General features: G+C 39.4%; 6 protein-coding genes across 7 annotated transcripts; all 6 read right to left on the minus strand.

The window, feature by feature from the left end:
• Nucleotides 1-601: 601 nt before the first annotated feature.
• On the minus strand, nucleotides 602-2617 carry LSM04_002586 (ABC transporter; the record flags this gene model as incomplete). Its single annotated transcript, XM_067331582.1, has 1 exon — nucleotides 602-2617. One exon carries the CDS (start codon nucleotides 2615-2617, stop codon nucleotides 602-604), a length of 2016 nt encoding a protein of 671 aa, XP_067193042.1.
• Nucleotides 2618-3456: 839 nt separating this feature from the next.
• LSM04_004037 (Tim10-like) lies at nucleotides 3457-3771 on the minus strand (the record flags this gene model as incomplete). The annotated part of the gene is made up of 1 exon (XM_067331583.1): nucleotides 3457-3771. One exon carries the CDS (start codon nucleotides 3769-3771, stop codon nucleotides 3457-3459), a length of 315 nt encoding a protein of 104 aa, XP_067193071.1.
• Nucleotides 3772-4501: 730 nt separating this feature from the next.
• LSM04_000302 (uncharacterized protein) lies at nucleotides 4502-6805 on the minus strand (the record flags this gene model as incomplete). 2 transcript variants are annotated; one of them, XM_067331585.1, is made up of 1 exon in its annotated part: nucleotides 4502-6805. In XM_067331585.1, one exon carries the CDS (start codon nucleotides 6803-6805, stop codon nucleotides 4502-4504), a length of 2304 nt encoding a protein of 767 aa, XP_067192998.1. The 2 variants fall into 2 exon arrangements, with proteins under 2 accessions (XP_067192998.1, XP_067192997.1); XM_067331584.1 differs by having other exon boundaries at nucleotides 4502-4795.
• Nucleotides 6806-7753: 948 nt separating this feature from the next.
• On the minus strand, nucleotides 7754-13363 carry LSM04_002309 (TRAPP III complex; the record flags this gene model as incomplete). Its single annotated transcript, XM_067331587.1, has 1 exon — nucleotides 7754-13363. The coding sequence occupies one exon, from the start codon at nucleotides 13361-13363 to the stop codon at nucleotides 7754-7756; it is 5610 nt and encodes a 1869-aa protein (XP_067193038.1).
• Nucleotides 13364-14663: 1300 nt separating this feature from the next.
• LSM04_005041 (Protein kinase domain) lies at nucleotides 14664-16052 on the minus strand (the record flags this gene model as incomplete). The annotated part of the gene is made up of 1 exon (XM_067331588.1): nucleotides 14664-16052. One exon carries the CDS (start codon nucleotides 16050-16052, stop codon nucleotides 14664-14666), a length of 1389 nt encoding a protein of 462 aa, XP_067193105.1.
• A 708-nt stretch (nucleotides 16053-16760) lies between these two features.
• On the minus strand, nucleotides 16761-19316 carry LSM04_009112 (uncharacterized protein; the record flags this gene model as incomplete). The annotated part of the gene is made up of 1 exon (XM_067331589.1): nucleotides 16761-19316. One exon carries the CDS (start codon nucleotides 19314-19316, stop codon nucleotides 16761-16763), a length of 2556 nt encoding a protein of 851 aa, XP_067193209.1.
• Between the last annotated feature and the right edge of the window lie 134 nt (nucleotides 19317-19450).

Consider the following 19450-nt stretch of genomic DNA (forward strand, 5'->3'; position numbering starts at 1 on the left):
TCTTTACAGCAATAAAGGGAGAGAAGAAAAAGATTACAGTATGGCACGGTGAGAAGAAAAGAAAAGAAAGAAAAAGAGCAAATTATGGAAATAATAATAATAATAATAATAATAATAATAATAATAATAATAATAATAATAATAATAATAATAATAATAATAATAATAATAATAATAATAATAATAATAATAACAGAAAATTTAGATGAAACACAACACTACAGAATTATGAGTCTCTCTGGAAAGTATATATATATACTTCTTTCTTTATTCCGTGGATCTTATCTGTTTATTGCCCATGTATTTATACAGGTAGATGTATGCCTACAAGAAATAATTGAGGTTTTACAAGAAAATAATAATATTTGATTCTTTAACGCACCTCTTTACCAAGGTGGGTTTCTCTTCCATACCCCTCAACCTCATATCACTACACCGTAGCACCACACAGATATTCTTTTAATATTTTCTTTGCTTTCTTTATCATTTTATCCTTCTTTTTTTTGTTTATCTTTCGCTATTCCAAAGAAACAAAAACAACAATATATATATATATATATATATGCTTCTCTGTGTTTACTTCTTTCATTTGTATCTGTATTTACTTCACCAAAGCAGCGTATGTACGGAGTGTACGTAATCGATTAAGTGCCGCACCAATTTCAAACCGTCTCGCTACTGAAGTAAAACCATGTGGTAAATAACATGAAGGTGTTTGCAGTTCAAGGCGTGCCTCCCGTTGACGTGCATCACATCCCTCAATCAACATTGAAAAGTCTGAATAAAATGTCGCCCGTCGTGGTTCCTTCTCACCCACACATGAGTACATGGAAGAGAGGGATTTGCCCTTATTGCGAATAGCCTCCACACCAGCAGGTCCTTCATCATACAACATCGCCAGACACTGTGCAATGGCATTTACTTGTCCCTCTTCCACAATCTGTTCAACCATGGAAAGATCAATAGATTCTTCGGAGAAGCGAATAGAGTCTTTCCCTACAGCACTCACTTTTGTACCCTCGTGCCCTTTACGACACCGTACAGTGGCGAATGTTTCATTTCCATCAAAGCGACGGTTTACACGTGGATTAAATATAGATACAGTAGAAGCCATAGATGTTTCTACTTGCATAGATGACATTGAAGTCGCCACAATTTGTTTCGCACTTTCTGTACAGTCCTGAGCTTGATAGGCATTCATCACCAGTACCACATTCGCAAAGGGAAAGTACTGTCCAGATCCACCCACCACCATAATAGAAGAAACCGCATGATGCTGTATGAGATCTGTTACACGTTCTACAAAAGGCGTAATAGGTTCCTGTTCACGTGGTACAAGCATCTGCATAAGAGCATCACGATACATTAAGTTTGTAGCACATGTATCCTCATCTAAAAGTAGTAATTGTGATCCCAATTCGAGTGCCTCCATAATATTAGCAGCCTGACTTGTACTCCCACTCGCGTCTGAGGTCGCAAAGGCAGTTGTTTGCTTCTTAAATGGTAGATTATTAATAAACGGTGATATATCTACTCCATGTACGGAACGTCTATCCTCGGCTCGAATCTTCACTGCTGTTGGATCCACTACAACGTACACCCGCCCATCATCCGGTGTGTGATTATACACACCCACCTCTAACGCCCGCAGCAGTGTCGACTTACCGTGAAACCCACCACCCGCAATTAACGTCAAACCATGCGGGAGTGCCATGCCTGTTATTTCTATCCCACTGTACGGTAGTGTAAAGGTGCGTTGCAGCGATGGTGGCGAAGTAAAAGGCACGGCGCCATTCTGCAGTGGACGATCCGAGTCTCCCGCATCACGTGGGAGAATTGCACCATTCGCCACAAATGCCACACAACCGGCGTTGTGTAACTCCGATCGTAAATGTTCCTGATCATGTACACATGTAACGTGATGCCATAATTGTGTTTCATCCAGTCCCACTACTCCACGTGTTGTGGCAGAGAGAAGTTCATCGTATAAAATGCGAATAGCCCCACGGCCATCGATGCGGCGTCCATGACCGGGTAACTTCACACGAGCATATAATAACACCTCCACACTGCCGTTATTCGTACGCACCAGTCGAACTGTACTACGTTCCAAGACATGCTGCGATGGACGTAATACCTGTAAAGCACCACTGTAGAAATTACCCCCTTGTCGTTGTTGATGATGATGGGCTTTATGGAAAGAACGGAGAATGTAATCTTCTGCCGCCACACGCCTACATGGTGCCGCCAACGTTATATCATCACTTAATAATATCTTCTGCAGAGAAAAGGGACAAGGGCACGCCACACATATCTGACTTCCAGGCGCAAAGGGATCCGATTGAATGGCAAGAAATGTTAACTTTACACTCTCCGATAGGGTAAAGGTAGAACCCTTTAGAGACTTAAGGGCACCATAATTACTTCCTTCAACGGAATTAAAGTAATTCCTTAAGGCCATATAAGACTGGGAAGATCCAGCAGACGTATCATAATTCCCACATGATGTTATTTCCTCTTGATACTGTTCTTGTTGTTGTTGTTGTTGCCAATGGGAGGCGCCTCCACCTCTCCCACCTCGACCACGATGATATCCACTGTAACCACGAGATGACATTGACCCCACTACAAATAATACAAGTAAAATAAATAAATAAAATAATATGACCCCTTTTTTTTTACCATGAATTCAGCAATAAATAGCACAAAATAAGAAAATAAGAAAAAGAGGAAAAAAAAACAAGAAAAGAACTGAGTCTCATGTCATATATACCATTAAAGAATACATGAAACTGAGGAGGAAGAACAAACAAAGAAAGAAATAAAGAAAAGATAAAAAAAAGAGTAACAGAAATATGTTGTAACCCTATTGTTTTGTCTTTGACGACTCAAAGGAAGATGATGATAAAACGTGGGGTGGTGATGTTTCTGTGTAAATCAAGGCATAATTCTTTTTTTTTCTTTTGTTTTGTTTTCTTATAGAATGAGAAAAGGAAAAGAAGAAAATGAAATGTACTTCACTTCACATGACTTCTTCTTTCTTTCTTTCTTTTCCTCCTTCTGCCTAACGTAAATAATCTCACAGTGCAACAACATCAATCACACTATAGCGTACTCCTCAAACTTCACAATTTATTTTTTTCTTCTTTTCTTTTCGGTCCAAATAGTTCCATTGATTACAGACAAACGTACATGTGTGTAGATGTGCATGTGAAGAAGAGAGTAAATAGAGGCATACATACATCTATGTACGTATGTATTGTATAAGAAGTGAAAACAAAGAAATAATAATAAAAAACTAAATAAATAAGTTCATTATCGTCTCGCACCCACCGTACACACAAACTTTCTCATCCATCCACCCATTTATTCATTATTCTCTCGCTCCACTTTTCACCTCTTTTTCTTTTCCCTTTCTCTTTTTCATTTCCCTTTCTCTTTTTCATTTCCCTTCTTTTATCCACTGCCTGTTGCGGTTGCTACATCCCGCATCCACTGATACGGCATTTCCCCCTGCTTCACCTTTGTCTCAAAGTCCTTCTTAATACTCTTGGCGAGTTCAAGGCCATTGTAGACTTTATTCACACAACGATCCAAGCAGGCCTTTTCTCCCGGGTGATACGGCACCGAGTCCTCACCGTAGTGTGTAATGCACTTCCGTGCACAGTGTGCAAATCCATCATAAGTGACGAGTTGCAGTCGTTCCGCCAGCACCAACGCATCACGCTGCGGCATTCCAGCAAGCTGTGGGTTTGCTTGTGCAGGCTGCATGATGATAATACAAGAGTACCTCCGTGCGTTTTTATTATATATATATATATATATATATATATTGTCTCTTAGTGTGTGAGTATGTGTTTGAGGGAGAGGGAAACAGAAAGAAAGAGAGAAGGTGGAAATACGATATAACCACCTGTAGTACCAATTGAGATTATAATTTATCGTATCACGCTTTTCTTCCTTTCTTTTTTTTTGTTCCCCTTTTTCTTTTGCTAATGGGCCGCTGCTGCTCTTATTATTATTATTATTATTATTATTATTATTAATGTTGGTGGTGTATAGTCGGTTGTCAGTGGGAAATTCTTTTTATTTTCTCCCCTCCCGACTCTACTTTTAGTGCAAACTGACACCAACACTTGAAAATAAAATAATAAAAAAATAATAGACAACCAAAGAGACAATGAAGTGAAACGGAGAACACACAATACATAATAAAAAAGAATAATATGCAGAAACGAAACACAACGAATAATAATAATAATAATAATAATAATAATAATAATAATAATCATCCCCATTCCTTTTTTTTTTACTTTACTGTCAGATCTTCAATTATTTTTAAACAGAGAAACACATAAACCAACATATATATATATATATATATATGTTTACTGTATGTGTGTAAGCAAAAGGTAAATGGATACAGAGATGGAAACCGATGTCTCCCTACCATTGTATATATATATCTATATATACAAATATATAAATATAGAGAGAGCTATTACTCTGAGCAAATAGGGGTAGTAAAAAACGGATGTTGCAGAGCTTCTGCTGCTGTAATACGCCGCAGTGGATCATAATCCAGCATACGTTGACAGAGATCATACAAGAGCGGATAGGGTCCAAGCATTTGTTGTAGTGTTGGCCTTGACATGACATAACGAATATCTTTTTCTAATACATCCTGTCGTGCCGTACGTCGTGGTATTTCCGTTTCTTTTCTTATTGATGTTGATGTTGATATGGTGTTTTTATTTACTTCTTCATGGGGTCGTGTAGGCCACGCCAACTGCATCGTGTGAGGATCAAAGAACTCCTTAAAGTGTCGTCCATGCGCAAACACACGACGCACAACTGTACTTTCTCTTTTTTCTCCTTCTTCTTGTGTGTTAAACGGCCCAATCACACGTTGTATTAATGCGAGATGCTCCCAGTCATCCCGTGGTTTAAATAAACACATCCCTGTGAGTAATTCCGGTATCATACAACCAAGTGACCAGACATCTGCAGAAACATTCCAGCCAAGTCCAAGTAATACTTCAACACTGCGGTAGTGGGTGGTTTGAATACGATGATAAAAAACAGGCGTAATGCCATCTAATATACTTACATGTCGACACTTGTGGAGAAACTCAGAGGCGCCAAAGTCAATCACCCGCACATTATTCATTAAAGGAAGAAACACATCGGCGGTGGTGGTCCATGTTGTGCAATGCAGTCCACATGGTAATAAGGTAGAAGTACTTGGAATCCCATTATAACACTCAACATTACGAAAACAATAATGACCGGTAGTATTTACATTTACATCTTCTTCTACTTCTTCCTTTTCTTTTTCTCCCTCCTTCTCCCCTCGTGTTAAATAGTCACTGGACGGATTTGATAGACTGCAGCAGCGTCGTTTCATCACCGGCACACGTGTGAGAAGTGTCTCCGTAGACTCAAAAAGCACATTCTCTGGTTTAAGGTCTGTGTGTGCAATACCACGGGCGTGGGCGTGGCGCAGAAAAAGAAGAATTTGATACACCACCGCTCGCAGTAATCCAATCGGCATTCCTCTATAATACACCTCTACAACTCCAGGCGGTAGACGTTTATTATTATTATTATTATTATTATTATTATTATTATTATTATTATTATTATTATTATTATTATTATTATTATTATTATTTTCTTCTTCTTCCTCATCACTCATTAACTCCTCTCCTGGTGAGGAGACATTACCAACCGTATTTAAGTTATGATTAGAACGACTAGTAGCGGCAATTGAGACGCCTTTACGAATATTTCGCAGAACATCAAGTAATGAGGGGCCAAGTACTGGAAAGACAATGGCGTGGTGTACAGGATGTGGGATATATGCAACAGGAACATTAAAACGACCCATGCGTCCTTGATTCTCAGCTGAGGCACTGAATAAACCAGTAGACATTACTGGAGAAATCATCCCACCACTCATACCAAACTCATTCTTCTTGTTATATTCTTTAGTAGGATGATAATTATTATTTTTATTCCTATTATCATCAATTTGTTGTGTCTGTTGTTTTTGTGATTGATTGTGGTAGTGGCTGTTATCATCCATTATGGAAGAGGATAACGCCCGCATTAGAACTACTTCATCCCAACATGCCTCTCGGTAGTTATTCTCATTACGAAATATCTTCAGTGCACAGTGCTCACCAGTGCAGAGTGAACGGCAGAGAACAACTTTGGCATATGTGCCTTTACCAAGCACACGCAGAAATTCATACTCATTATACAAAATTAACCGCGGGGGGTCCATTTCCAATGATGATGTAGGTACATGTCGTAATCGAAGTAATGGTAACAACGGCCTTTGCTGTTGCTTTTGTTGTTGTTCTTCTTGTTGTTGCTGTAGTGTCTGCAGAAAAGGCACATTTCCCCGTTCACACCGCTTAGCATACTCCACTGTAAACATTGGATAATGCTTACGTTCCTCTTCTCTTTCCCTACTATACGTATAACCACCATCATCATTCTTGTTATTATTACTATGATTATGATGATTGCTGTAGTATTCATCACTAGTGGCCTGCGATACGGATGATGATACGGAGTAGGATGAGGCTTTTGAAACAGAGGAATATGAGGAATGTATAGAAAGTGATGTGTGTCTGTTATAACTATTGTTATTGTTATTATTATTATTATTATTATTATTATTATTATTATTATTATTATTATTATTATTATTATTATTATAGTGCACAGGCTTCTCTTCTTTCACCGTCACTTCATTACGTGGTCGCTTACACTGTGTTCCCACACCACCGTCCATCAATAACACACGTTTCGGAATAAATATTATTTAATTTGGTGTTTCAACTGTACCAGTATAGTTAATACTTCTCTGGAGATAAGATAAAAAAAAACAGAAAAAAATCAAGTACACTCCGTGAACACAGAGTTAGACAGATAGATAAAGAAAAGAAGAAAGTAATAATAAGAACGCCTATTACTCTCTTCAGATGCCAATACTTTTATCCCTCTTTCTATCTTATTCTTCTTCGTTGTTGAATCCAACTAGTTGTATCTTCTATGTTCCTTTATGTGTATGTGCGTGTTATATATATATATATATATATATCTGCTTCGCTTCGCGAGCCCCTGCAACAGTTGGTGGCCGCACTCTCACCTCAGTAAACAATTAGTAAAAAAGAACACCACAAATAACGAAAAGAAAAATCATAAAAAAAAAAAAAGAGATCAGAACAAATCAAACCAAATAATTTAAGCTTCTTATAAACACACTTCCCCCTCCTCTCTCATTGCAAGCACACAGTGTATTAGAGATTGAAAGAGAAACTGAAGAACGGATAATGGAAATAAGATAACCCACTCTCGAACTCCGCACAACACATATCAATATATGTTCCTCTCTCTTTCTCTCCCCTTCTCGCTAAAGTAAGAAGAAAAGAAAAAAAAAACGGTAGTCATAAACAGAAGCAGAAATAAACACACACAAATATGGAAACTCTCTGCGTGTGTGTGAGCGGTGACCACAGCAACAAAGCAGTCACGTTAGGGGAAACACACCAAACCACAAAACAATAAAACAAAAAAAAAGCAACGAAGCAAACAAGCATCTTTCATAAGCATAGATAAAGAGAAAGAGAAAAAAGAAAAGCAAGAGGTCAAAACGATGCAAAAAAAAAAGCAACTTGAAATAATGAGGATAATACGAACACAATCATTTATATGCATCCATTACTACAGTAGCGATGTCTCATAACTGATTTCCCTCTTCTCCTTCCTGATGTTGTTTTTGTTTTCGTTCTTCTTCTTCCCGCTGTTGGAGAGCAAATGCATCTACGGCCTGTGAGGATGATGGGGAAAACGCCATTTCCTCTCCTGCCTGCTCTTCTTCTTCATCAATCCCAGCAGCTCGTCTCTCAAAGCCATATGGAGACTCTTCACCAGCATTATTATCGGTATTATTATTATTATTATTAGTAGTAGTAGTATTAGTATTAGTATTAGCAGTATTATTAGTAGTAGAACCAGTTCCACTCTTTTCTGTTACTGTGTTCACATCTTCCCTCGGTGAGGGCAATGACGCTCCGGTGGGTTTATCGGTATATACAACACCAATACAACAATCTTGCATCTTTTCTACTAAATCCCGTGGGACCTGCCGTGATACTGGGCGGTAGACTAATAAAGATGCATCTATACTATGGGTTGTACTCTTTGCTGTGTTGCAGAGAAGAGACTTGCGCTCCTCGTAGACTTTATACTCTTTTTCATACAACTTCACATCTTCTTTATACCGTTCCGCTATTGCAGCTGCAGTAGAGAGAGTATCGGGTAAAGTGTGTGTGAAAACAGCACGTGTGGTGGCTGCTATTCCATGTCCCAGTATTAAAACATGGAAATCATCATTTACTACGACTCCAATATCATTTTCTTTGGTATGATATCCAAAACTACTATTACTATACTTTCCTCCTCCTCCTCCTCTTGCTCCCATAATAGTAATACTACTATTAGAAATACTAGTATTCGTTATGGCTATAGCTGTCATATTCTTCAATAAAGAATCCCCCACACTTTTTCCTATTTCTTCTAGTTTAGCTAATAGTGCACCACGAGACATACCCGTGCGCCATGTATTATCATCCCGCACTGAGAGTCCTTCTAACGCCACTGCAGTTAAATGAAATGCATTACATTCCACTATACCAGGCCCGAATGCATAGGCGGTGAAGTGCAAAATATGCGTTTCATACGGTAAAAGTAGGAATGTACATCCTGTCTTTCCCACAAATGTAACTGGTACTGATGATGATGGTAATAATAACGCATCCCGAGAGTCTTCATCACCAAGTGTGGTAGTTTTTACCGTTACAAGAAGTGGATACGCTGCAAATGAACGGCAATGCATCTTAACAGGAATAAGAACCGCATCGGGAAGTTCTGGTGTAGACTCCACTGTGTATGGAACTTCAACGTGATAAAACACCGCCCCATAACGTGGGTGAAGAGAGTGATTTTTAATTAATGCATCACAGAGATGTTCCTGAGTTCTCACTTGGGCCTCCGCTACTAGAGTGCCTTCAGGACGCAGAAACTCTAATGGATCAATAAAGTGAAAGAGTTGTCCACTGTATGTACAGTTATCTTCCATCACCACCCACACCACGGCCACACAAATAGGTGTAATTGGATCTATAACACTCGTTAATAATGACTGACTTTTTTCTTCTTTTTCTTTTCCTTCTTCTTGTTCCATCTTATGTTTATCCACATTTGCACTATCCTTAATCCCCGTCCCACTAGCCTTGTCAAGATAGAATGCGAGACCCTCAGATGTTGGCACTTCTCCAATCGTTCCCGGTCCACGGAAGCTACACTGCATAAAGTACATATTCATATCGGAGTTTGTGACACTATCACCAATATTCGTCATAACTTCTCCCCGCTTCGACGGCAATGATGGAAAGGCAGAGAGAAGTGAAATACAAACCTCTTCCATTAGTCCATTCTGACAAAATACCACATTCCCCGTTTCTTCTTCTTCTTGTTCTTCACCTTGTTGTTTCTCTATTGATGATGATATTGGAACAGCTACAACACTGAGAGGAAGAGATAACGCCCCACCAGGAGGGAGAATACAATCAAGCGCATTTTCCTCTAATAGATTTCCAACATATGTGGGCGTTACTCGCCATAATGGACGGTGTATAACTAACACACGTGAAACTTGCACCGGTGCATCTCGTGCATCTGTCACATTACTAGCTGTAATCACCGCTGCTGTTGCCATGCCAGCATTTGCAGGAGGTAACACCATTGCGGAAAGAAGCAGTGTTGGCCTCACAACCACAGAACGTAAGAAACGATGTAAACGTACATACGGTGGTGATTGTGATTGTGTTTCTGGTAGTAAAGGCTCTGATATTGATACCTCTTTATCTTTTGGTCTCTCGGAAATGTAACCAATCAGGAAAAATATATTATTTTTACATCTAGAAGAGGTATCATGACTGTGATGGGCTTGTAGTGTGAGTGGTAGTGTTAAACTCTTTTTGGGTTCAAGCGTATGATCCAATACAAGTGTTGTGGTAGTCTCCATATTAGATGAAAGACCAAATGTATCAAACCAGACGATATGTGCATTCTGTGGACTTCGCTGTAGTGTTATACCCCGCGCCGTACGGTGAGAACTTCCATTTGTTAAGATAAGTGATGTTCGGTAGTACTCCCCATCCCGCATGATTAAAGGTAATTCTGGTTCTAATCGTGCTGTAATCCACGCCCGCGGTGGACCCACTTCAACTTCCAAATTCGCCGTAGAATTGACATTAGGCGTTGGATGATTTATCGCATACTCAAAGGAAGAGATATTACTACTGCTACTACGACTATTACCACTACGATCACCTGTCTCACTACTTGTTTCATTATCCTCTGTGGCGAAATAATAATATCCTTCTAGCCCCATAAGGGCCCAACAAAAACCAATAATGAAATAGGTGCCTTCTTCCCCTGGTGAGAAGGCAAGCGTAACAGTTTGACTTGCCCCTGCAGCGAGTTCCACTGTCTGGGATGAGGCACTTTTCCATAATTGTTCTGGTTTTTGTTTCGCCACATACAACAAACAAAGTTTTTCTGCTTTAAGTGGACCACCAATAGGATTTCTTAGTAAAACTGTAATTTCCAAAGGTTCTGCTAAATGCATGGCATATCTTCGTATTCCTCCTCCTTCTTTTTCATTATGTTTAGGTGAAAGTAACATCTTTGCTGGATCTTCTCTCCAACAAACACCATAACGTAGAGAGGACATACTATGATCTGTATAGTGAGATCGCAATTTTTCCTCCATTGTACGCCATTCTACCTCAGCAAGTTCATCACTCATATTTTCTGTTTCTTTCTGTGTTTTCTCATCACAATGAAACCCGTTCCTACTAACATGAATAGAACCTGGTACCACACATGGGACAACTACATGTGGACAAAGTGCATAACCGAGATCCCGCATCACTTGTCGTTGACGTTCCCAAAAGGATTCAAAATTACGTAAACCTGTTTGTGGATTACTATACATTGGAGTTCCCATAGATACCGCAATAGCTGCCATTGCCATTCCACGAATATTGTTTCCAAGTTTATGATACAAATGTGCGAGAACGGTATGTAGGTGTTCATAGGTAAGTTCCCAACTTCCATTACGTCCAACCCCACTAAACACACGTAGAGCACGTAAATGACATCGAAGTGAGTCTTCAAAAAGATTCTCATCTAGATATGCACCACCAGCAATAATAATATGTCGTGCATATTCTCTAATATGAGAACGTACAGGATAATTATGAGGTAATGTAGCAGGTACAGTCATACCAGCTGGTTGTGGGGGATTAAGAAAGAGTGCGGCAGATGCTAAAAGTTCATGAACTACAGCAGAATAAAGTTTACTATTCGCCGTTAAACCAAGACGTTGAACATGTAAAAGTGCTGCAGAACCACGATCCAGTGCAGGTGGTGTACGTGTACGACAATATTCATATAAAAGTAATGATAAACGAAGGGCGTATGTTTGCACATGACACGCCACATAATCATTCTGTGCAACTTCTAATCTACAATCCCCACTATTCTTGGATGCCGTTCCTCCTGTTGCCCACGGTGTGAGACTTGGTAATGGTAAACGACCCACTAATAAATCACATACCCCAAGTGCCTCTTGACAGGCGGCAATAATGGGTCTGTTAAAATCCCGTGAATTTAATGTGGCGAGTGTCTCATTTCGACACATGCGGTAAAAGTTTACAGCCGCATCGTAATCGGCGAGTACAAGTGAAAGATCTGCAGCTCGCCGCATTTGCATTTCAAGTGATCCGGCGAGATATTTTGTTGGCCCACCATCACGTCCAATAACCCAAAATTCACCTTTTGGTTTTGCCTCATCTTTACCGCGAAACCAGGCCGCCACCTTACTGAAGGCTGTACTACGTCTTTCATTTACTGTTACCGTGAGGGCTCGCAGTTTACGTTCTAGAAAATTAAAGAGAGATTGTGAGAGATAGTTTGACATGACTTGACGAATCTGTTCCACATTCTCAGGACTCATATGACATCCTGTAACTTTGGCTACTCCATTTGTCCACGTTCCAAATATTGTATGTACTTCTGAGAACTGCAGTGTTGCTGTTGTGGTTGTACTACCAGTACTACTGCAAACACTCTTAGCGGTGTGTGTACTGGGATATGCAGAGTTATTGACATTCGCACTATCACAACTACTACCTCTACATACTGTAGTGGCCGTAAGAACCTCATCGTTTTCCCCACCACCACTATTATTATTATTATTATTATTATTATTATTATTATTATTATTATTATTATTATTATCAGTACTACTACTTCTTCCCTGTTGTTGTTGTTGTTCTATTCTTACGGCCAGCCACGAAGGAACATCCAAGGAAGGTGGATTCGCATCGATCCATATAGATGGATCCATATTCTTCAACTCATGCGGGTTTACCACCGCGTTAATACTAAGAAATGAACAATTTGCATGTCCATACCGTGATTGTACAGCCGCAAAGATACGCCGTGCCTCTTCTAATGGTGGTCCTGCTGTAATATCATGTAAAAGAATATAATAACTATGTAGATCATCCTCCATACAAGGCATATCCCGCCGTGTTTCTGCCGGCAATCGTTGTTGTTCCCGGAACTCACGCAATACACTATCTGTACCACCCACCTCAGATGTAGAAACCGCATAAATACAACCAACCGGATGATCAATCGTGTCAAAGTAACTGCAGCGCACAAGATGTACATAATCGCGTATAAATTGTGAATGCCATGATGGATGAGCACGTTCTAACAATTGCGATGCCGCCTGCGTAGGCAAACGGGGTCCCTCCACTATACCACCACCGCCACCACCACTAATAATACTACTCGTACTACTACGACTACTAATACTACTACTGTTAGTCTTGTCATTATGGTTAGGACTGTTTGAACATGTATTGTCTTTAAGTAGAAACGACATGGCCCGATCCAGCTGTTCCCCGTATGCGAATCCCATAGCCGCATTACTACGCAGCAGTCGTCGAAAGTGGCGTATTAATTGTGCATTTCCCGCCTCTCGTACACACTGGGCTCGTGTGAGCCGTACACCAAAGTTGCGAACTGTGATAGCATCTGCCCGATCGCCCAATCGGGCGTATAATTCCGTTGGATGAGTGGCGAAGGGGCGGAGGAGTTGAATGAAGTCTAATCCATTACGGCGGCAGGCGATCTCAACAGTGGGACTGGCAAAGACCATCACCACAGGGTGACGGTATCGATTTTCAACCCACTGTTTAAACTCCATGTGTTTGGATTATTATTATTATTTTGTTTTCTTCCAATTCTATTTTTTGTTTTTCTTTGTTTTATCGTGTTTTCTTTTCTTTTTCTTTCTTTTAAAAACTTATACAATTACGCAGTCAGCCCAAAAGTCAAATAAAGCCATGAACAGAAAAATGAGCACATACACATAAATGTACACACAGATATAGTTCAGGTAAACACACAAAGTTTATCACAATTTAAGTAATAACATTGTGGAGTTCTATATATTTTTCTTTCTCTATCTAATTTATTTTTACTCTTTACTTTCCCTATTGCATATATTGATAGATCTCTCTTTTTATAAGCCTGGATGTATAGACACACTCCTCCACAGAGAGAGAGAGAGATGCAACAAACAGCAATAAAACAAAATCGTCAACATCGCTTCTTGAAAAAAAGAAAAAAAAAGAAGGGGGATATATTATTTGTGAACATTCTATATAGATATTTGTAAATTTTTATTTTTTGCAGTATTATATATATATATATCTCACTTACCAGTGGTTTCCCACATTCTCACCCCCCCACTTCTGTTCTTTTTTTTTCTTCCTTTTTTTTATTTGTTACTTTATTTTCACTTTTAATACCAAAAGAAAACAAAAAAAAAACAGCATTATTACTGTAAGGAGTATACACAATCAATATCGAAGAAGACTCAAGCACTAAATAACTAAAAAAAAAAGAACATACACAAAAACATTATCGCACGTCCACATATACACAATGAAGAAGAAAGACAATAAAAGAAAAAAGAGGAATATACAAATAACAATGGATGCGGAATCGAAGCAAACAAGAGGAATTAATAAAAATGATAGGATCAGTACATGGAGACGCATACGCATACATATATACAGTTAAAAGCAAACACATTGATTCTTTTGTTAGAATACGTGGGGAAAAAAGAAGAAGTCACTTTGCGCTTATACGGAATAATAATGAAGAAGAATAATAAAAAAAAGAAAAAGAAAGGCACGAGAAATACCACCTTTTTTCATTGTACAGGCCAACCACAATATAACCCAGTACATATTTCCTTTTTTTTCGTTGTTTTGCGTTTTCTTAATTCATAGTTCTGTTCCAGCTACATATATATATAACACATATTGTCCCTGGATGAAAATCCGGCACCCACCTTTTGTTCGTGACACCTCTCACATACAGTGCATAGAATTAAATACACATAATTCCACCTTTTTTCTTGCTTTCTTCTTCTTCTTTTTTTTTTTTTAAAAAGAAAAGATAGTCCGTCATCATTAATACCTACCAGTTTGCCGCCTTTATGCTTTGCGAGAGACTGCCTGTTGATCACCAGGAGGGGTTACTAACTTATCACCACCACCCATCGCCACCAGATGAATCCCACTGTTTATCATAACATTGGCACTAGCGGTATTGTTATTATTCTTATTGTTGATATTATTATTATTATTATTATTATTATTATTATCATCCAATCGTTTGCCCCCTAAACGCAGTTCTTCTGCACGTTTCACAAACCAATCAAACATCCAATCATATCCCAACATTAACTGATGTTGGTTATTAATATGTAGGGGGTTATGACTATGACTATGAATACCCGCACTGTTATTCCCATCATTTGTGTAGGAGCAGGCACTACCACACATCTCACTTCCTTCCGCAATTGATGGCATAGATGGCAGTGAAGTAAGTAAGAGATGAAATCTTTTCGCAAGTCGGCGGAATAACTCCCGCAGGAAATCGTAATCCGGCTTCTCTGCAAACTTAAGTTTCCTACAATATGCACAGTAGTACAACACCTCCTCTGGTAAACCGGCGCAGAGATCCTCCAATGGGGTTTCATTCTTCTTTATGCCTATTTGCACCGTCTTGGCGTGTAGATCCCGTACTGGAATACCTTGCCAAGGCAGTGATCCGGCAAGAAAGTAAACAAGAATAAATCCCACCGCCTCCATATCATCACGTCGACTTTGTTCAAATCCAAGATGCGTCCAGGTACTACAATAACGTGCCGTGCCTGTTACAGGCTTTTGCACGACAAAGGGAATATGCATTTGTTTGCGTTTATCCCAGTATTGTTTGCTAAGGCCATAGTCAATGAGATAGAGTATGTGGCCTTTTTTACCGAGACCAAATACAAAGTTCTCTGGTTTAATATCACGGTGAATAAAGCCTTTGGTGTGCACAAACTCCACACGCTGCAGAATCTGATCTGCCAACATACACACCGTCTTAAGTGAGAGACGACGACCGCAATAGTTAAATAGATCCTCTAATGATGGTCCACAAAGTTCCATAGCGAGTATATTATACTCCCCATCCGTGTTATATTGATACACCTGCGGAATGCCTACTGTTCGTCCAGCCCCACGATGCAATACACTATACACTTTACTCTCATACGACAACTGTGGACACGTCGCTTTGCGTTTTTCTAACTTCACTGCCACCTCCATATTACGTTTTGTATCATGTCCCTGATAGAGATCCCCAAACGCCCCACTACCAATACGTTGTTGTAAAACATAACGTCCATCTAACAGTGAAACTGGACGCATTGAACGCGAAGACTGCGAAGACGCCGTGGCAGTTGTTGTTGTTGCTGGTGTTTTTCCTGTTGTTGTCGTTCCAACTCGTAACGCCCCATTATTAGCGCTGCCGATGTCTTTGGTATTTTCATCCATAGGAGGTTCTAATAGAGTGAGACACACACACAGAGGTAATAAATAGCAAATTATATATATATATATATATATATATATATATATATATGACGCAAAACCTGGAAAAGAAAGCAAACCAAAAAAAAAACCGAAAACGAACAAGCAAACCTCAGTAGAGAATCTTCTAATGAAGAATAACTCTGCTGCTATTCTTAGGTGTCCTTATCCCAAACAAACACACGGACAGGCAAAAAAAAAAATAAATGAGAATGAATGTCGTTTCAGTCCAAACAAGAGAATACCGTTCTGAAATACGCACGTGTAGTGAGCACTATACACAACGGTACTGCTGTTGCACTTTCTTTTTTGTTTTGTTTGTTTATTATCTTAGGACTGATGACTTTCACAACCGCTACTTGCTGCAAGCCGAATATAAGTCAAAATGTCAAGAGAAAAAAGAATAAAAGAAAACAAAAACAAAAGAAACTTCCCTGGTATGAGAAAAAGAAAAGAGAAGGAAAAAAAAGGAGGTAAGAGGAGAGAAAGGAGGGAGAAAATATACAGAGAATGTATACACATACATACTTACAAAAAGATGTTGAAAGAAAAAAAAAATAGTAAGGGTATTGTGATATAATTTACACTACACTGAAGGAGGAAAGAAGAGACAACATATATATATATATATATATAGATAGCGAGAGAGAGAGAGAATGTGTGTGGGGTCGTCTACTCAATGTCGCTATCATCTAAGAGGAGCAACTGCTGTGTATCTAACTGCTGTTCTGCAGATTTTTTCGCACTACTTGGACCTTCTGCAGTTTTTGCTAACGGATCCGCGATCAAAAGCGGTAAACGTGAGATGACAGTATTCGCATTATGTTTACTCTTTACTTGTCTATTCTCCCCATCACGCCATGTTGTTTGTTCTGGAGGTGTGAAGAACTCCTCCTTCTCATTCGCATTACCTCCACTACCACAACAACTATTACTATTATTACTGCTGCTGTTCCTTGTCGTTGTATCTTCTTGACTCTTTGCCTCCATTACTGTTTTAATTGATGCACACACTGTAAGAGGAACTTCAAAGGGTGTCATCTCTGTAACTTCACCAAGAAGAATACATTGAATAATCCACTCTACAGACACAATGGGAACAGCAGAAAGTCCATTCTGCAGTCGTTGGGCTATAATATCCTGCAGTATAGGTTGTGAGGGGTGAGAGGAGACACCGGGGTTATTATCACTTAATACGGTACGATACGTCATGGAGAGGGATTGTGTTTCTCGTATAATTTCATCCATTCCTTCTTTCACTATGGATTGTCGAGATCCTCGTTTTTTACCATTTGTATTCCTTCTCCCCTTCACGTGTTCCTCTTCTTCTTTCTCTTTTTTCTTTTCGTTTTCTTCGTCTTCTTGTTGGGTGGCAGTACCGTAGCCGAGATCTACAATCACGGAGAGATTTACACCTAATGCACTGCGAGATACAGTACCGCCGAGAATACGCACTAATTCCATAAATTGATCGGTGTGGGCAAGTGGGGAATGACTAATAAATGCAAATGACATTCCAAGAAAGATAGCCTTATAGTGCGGCCCAACATCCTCTCCGAAGAGATCTACAAGTTTTCCCCCAATATCATTCTCATTCTTTCTCCTTCGCTTTATGGTTCGTCCTCCTACTTCAGGGCAGCCACCATCTTTTTCTTCTTCTTTATGCAACCTCTCATTTTTCTCATAACTCTCTTTCACGTTCCCACCACCACTATTATTATTATTATTATTATTATTATTATTATTATTATTATTATTATTATTATTGTTATTATTATAGATAGGATGCAGGTGGGACGCAATAATATTTGGAAAGGTCCCCAACGAAATGGCATCATACAACCACTGCGGTGTGAGCACAGGAATTCCCAGCGCCATGGCGAGCAGCACCACAGGCGTTAACTCCCCGCGGCCCTCCAGCACAAGATGCGTTGGTTTACGCCCACGCCCAAACACACGAGGAACACATTTGGCCCCCAATTGCTCCACCACATCAGAGAGAAAGTGCATCACATCTTCATTCTCACCAGAAACAGCAATACGGAGTGGCACAGATGCAGCAGATACACACATGCTTTTTTTTCTTGTTGTTGTTGTTGTTGTGGTTGTTGTTGTTGTTGTTGGGCCACAGTGTGGTGGAAACAACGGTGTGATGAGATTGTTATCAGTGAAAGTCATCGTGGGTGGTATTGTTTCCTCAACACTTCCTGTTTGTACTGCATTTACAGTTGCACAATCTCCTCCTTTTCCATTCTTTTTTATGTTATTACTGGAAGGCCCCATCGTATCACGGGGACGTTTGTCACCTCGTCGTGATACCGTACAACCACCACTACTCACTACTTCGCTTGTTATATTATTAGAGTTATTTTCTTTATTCACAGCAGACACACTTTCTTCCCCACCTTTGCATGATGATGGTTGTTGTGGATTCTTCTTGCTCCTCTTATTTTTACCGCTACGTGTGTTAGCTCTGCTATCTAAATTGTCACTGGAGAGCAGCGGCGTACTTGTTTCTATGTTATCAGCAGAATTTTGATTGTTTTTCGCAGAACAACCAACATTCTTCTTTTCTTCTTCTTCTTCTTCATCTTCATCATCATCATCAAGATAAGGCACTTCAGATAGTGCTATTGCTCTTGTAGAATTCTTCACAGGTTTTGATTTCACCGTTTCTAATAGACTACTGTGTACTTCTTTCCCTCCTGTCATAGACACTTTACTGACTTTATGAGAGAATGAAGACGATGTTATCACATGATGGCTTTTATTTATATCTTTTTCTTTCTCTTCAGTTCTTTTTCCCATTGTTGCTTTTCCAGTTGTTGTTGTTGTTGTTATCCCTGTATTTGATGGAGATTGAACAAGAAACTCATCAACGGGAAGTCGCATTCCACGATCCACACAAGCCTGCAAATACGCCGGACGAACCACTACTTTCCCACGTGCTTTTGCATTTGCCAATAGTGAATCATTTCCGCAGTGAAAGACGATGAGATCTGCTGTGTTCTCAGAGAGTGTGAGAGAGGCACCTAGTGTACGCAGGGCTTTCTTAGCGTGATGTTTAGTACGATCACTTCCATCGATATCATCGTGTTCGCGTATGTGTAGAAATACCCGCACATTATGAAAGGGTGCGACATTAACAACAGGCGTCGATAATGAAGAAGAGGAAGAGGAATTATTTGTAGGAGTTGTACTGCTGCTACTACTGTTTAGAGCCGACATATAGAGCACGTATATATATATATATATATATATATATAGTTTATTGTTAATACAACAAACAGTAGAATGTCAATAAAAGAAGTAACTGAGAGAGTACCTACTGGGAATAAGGAAATGAATAAAAATGGAGATTA

This window comes from Trypanosoma melophagium, assembly GCF_022059095.1.
Source record: "Trypanosoma melophagium isolate St. Kilda chromosome Unknown ctg18segment0, whole genome shotgun sequence".
Classification (NCBI taxonomy): Eukaryota; Euglenozoa; class Kinetoplastea; order Trypanosomatida; family Trypanosomatidae; genus Trypanosoma; species Trypanosoma melophagium.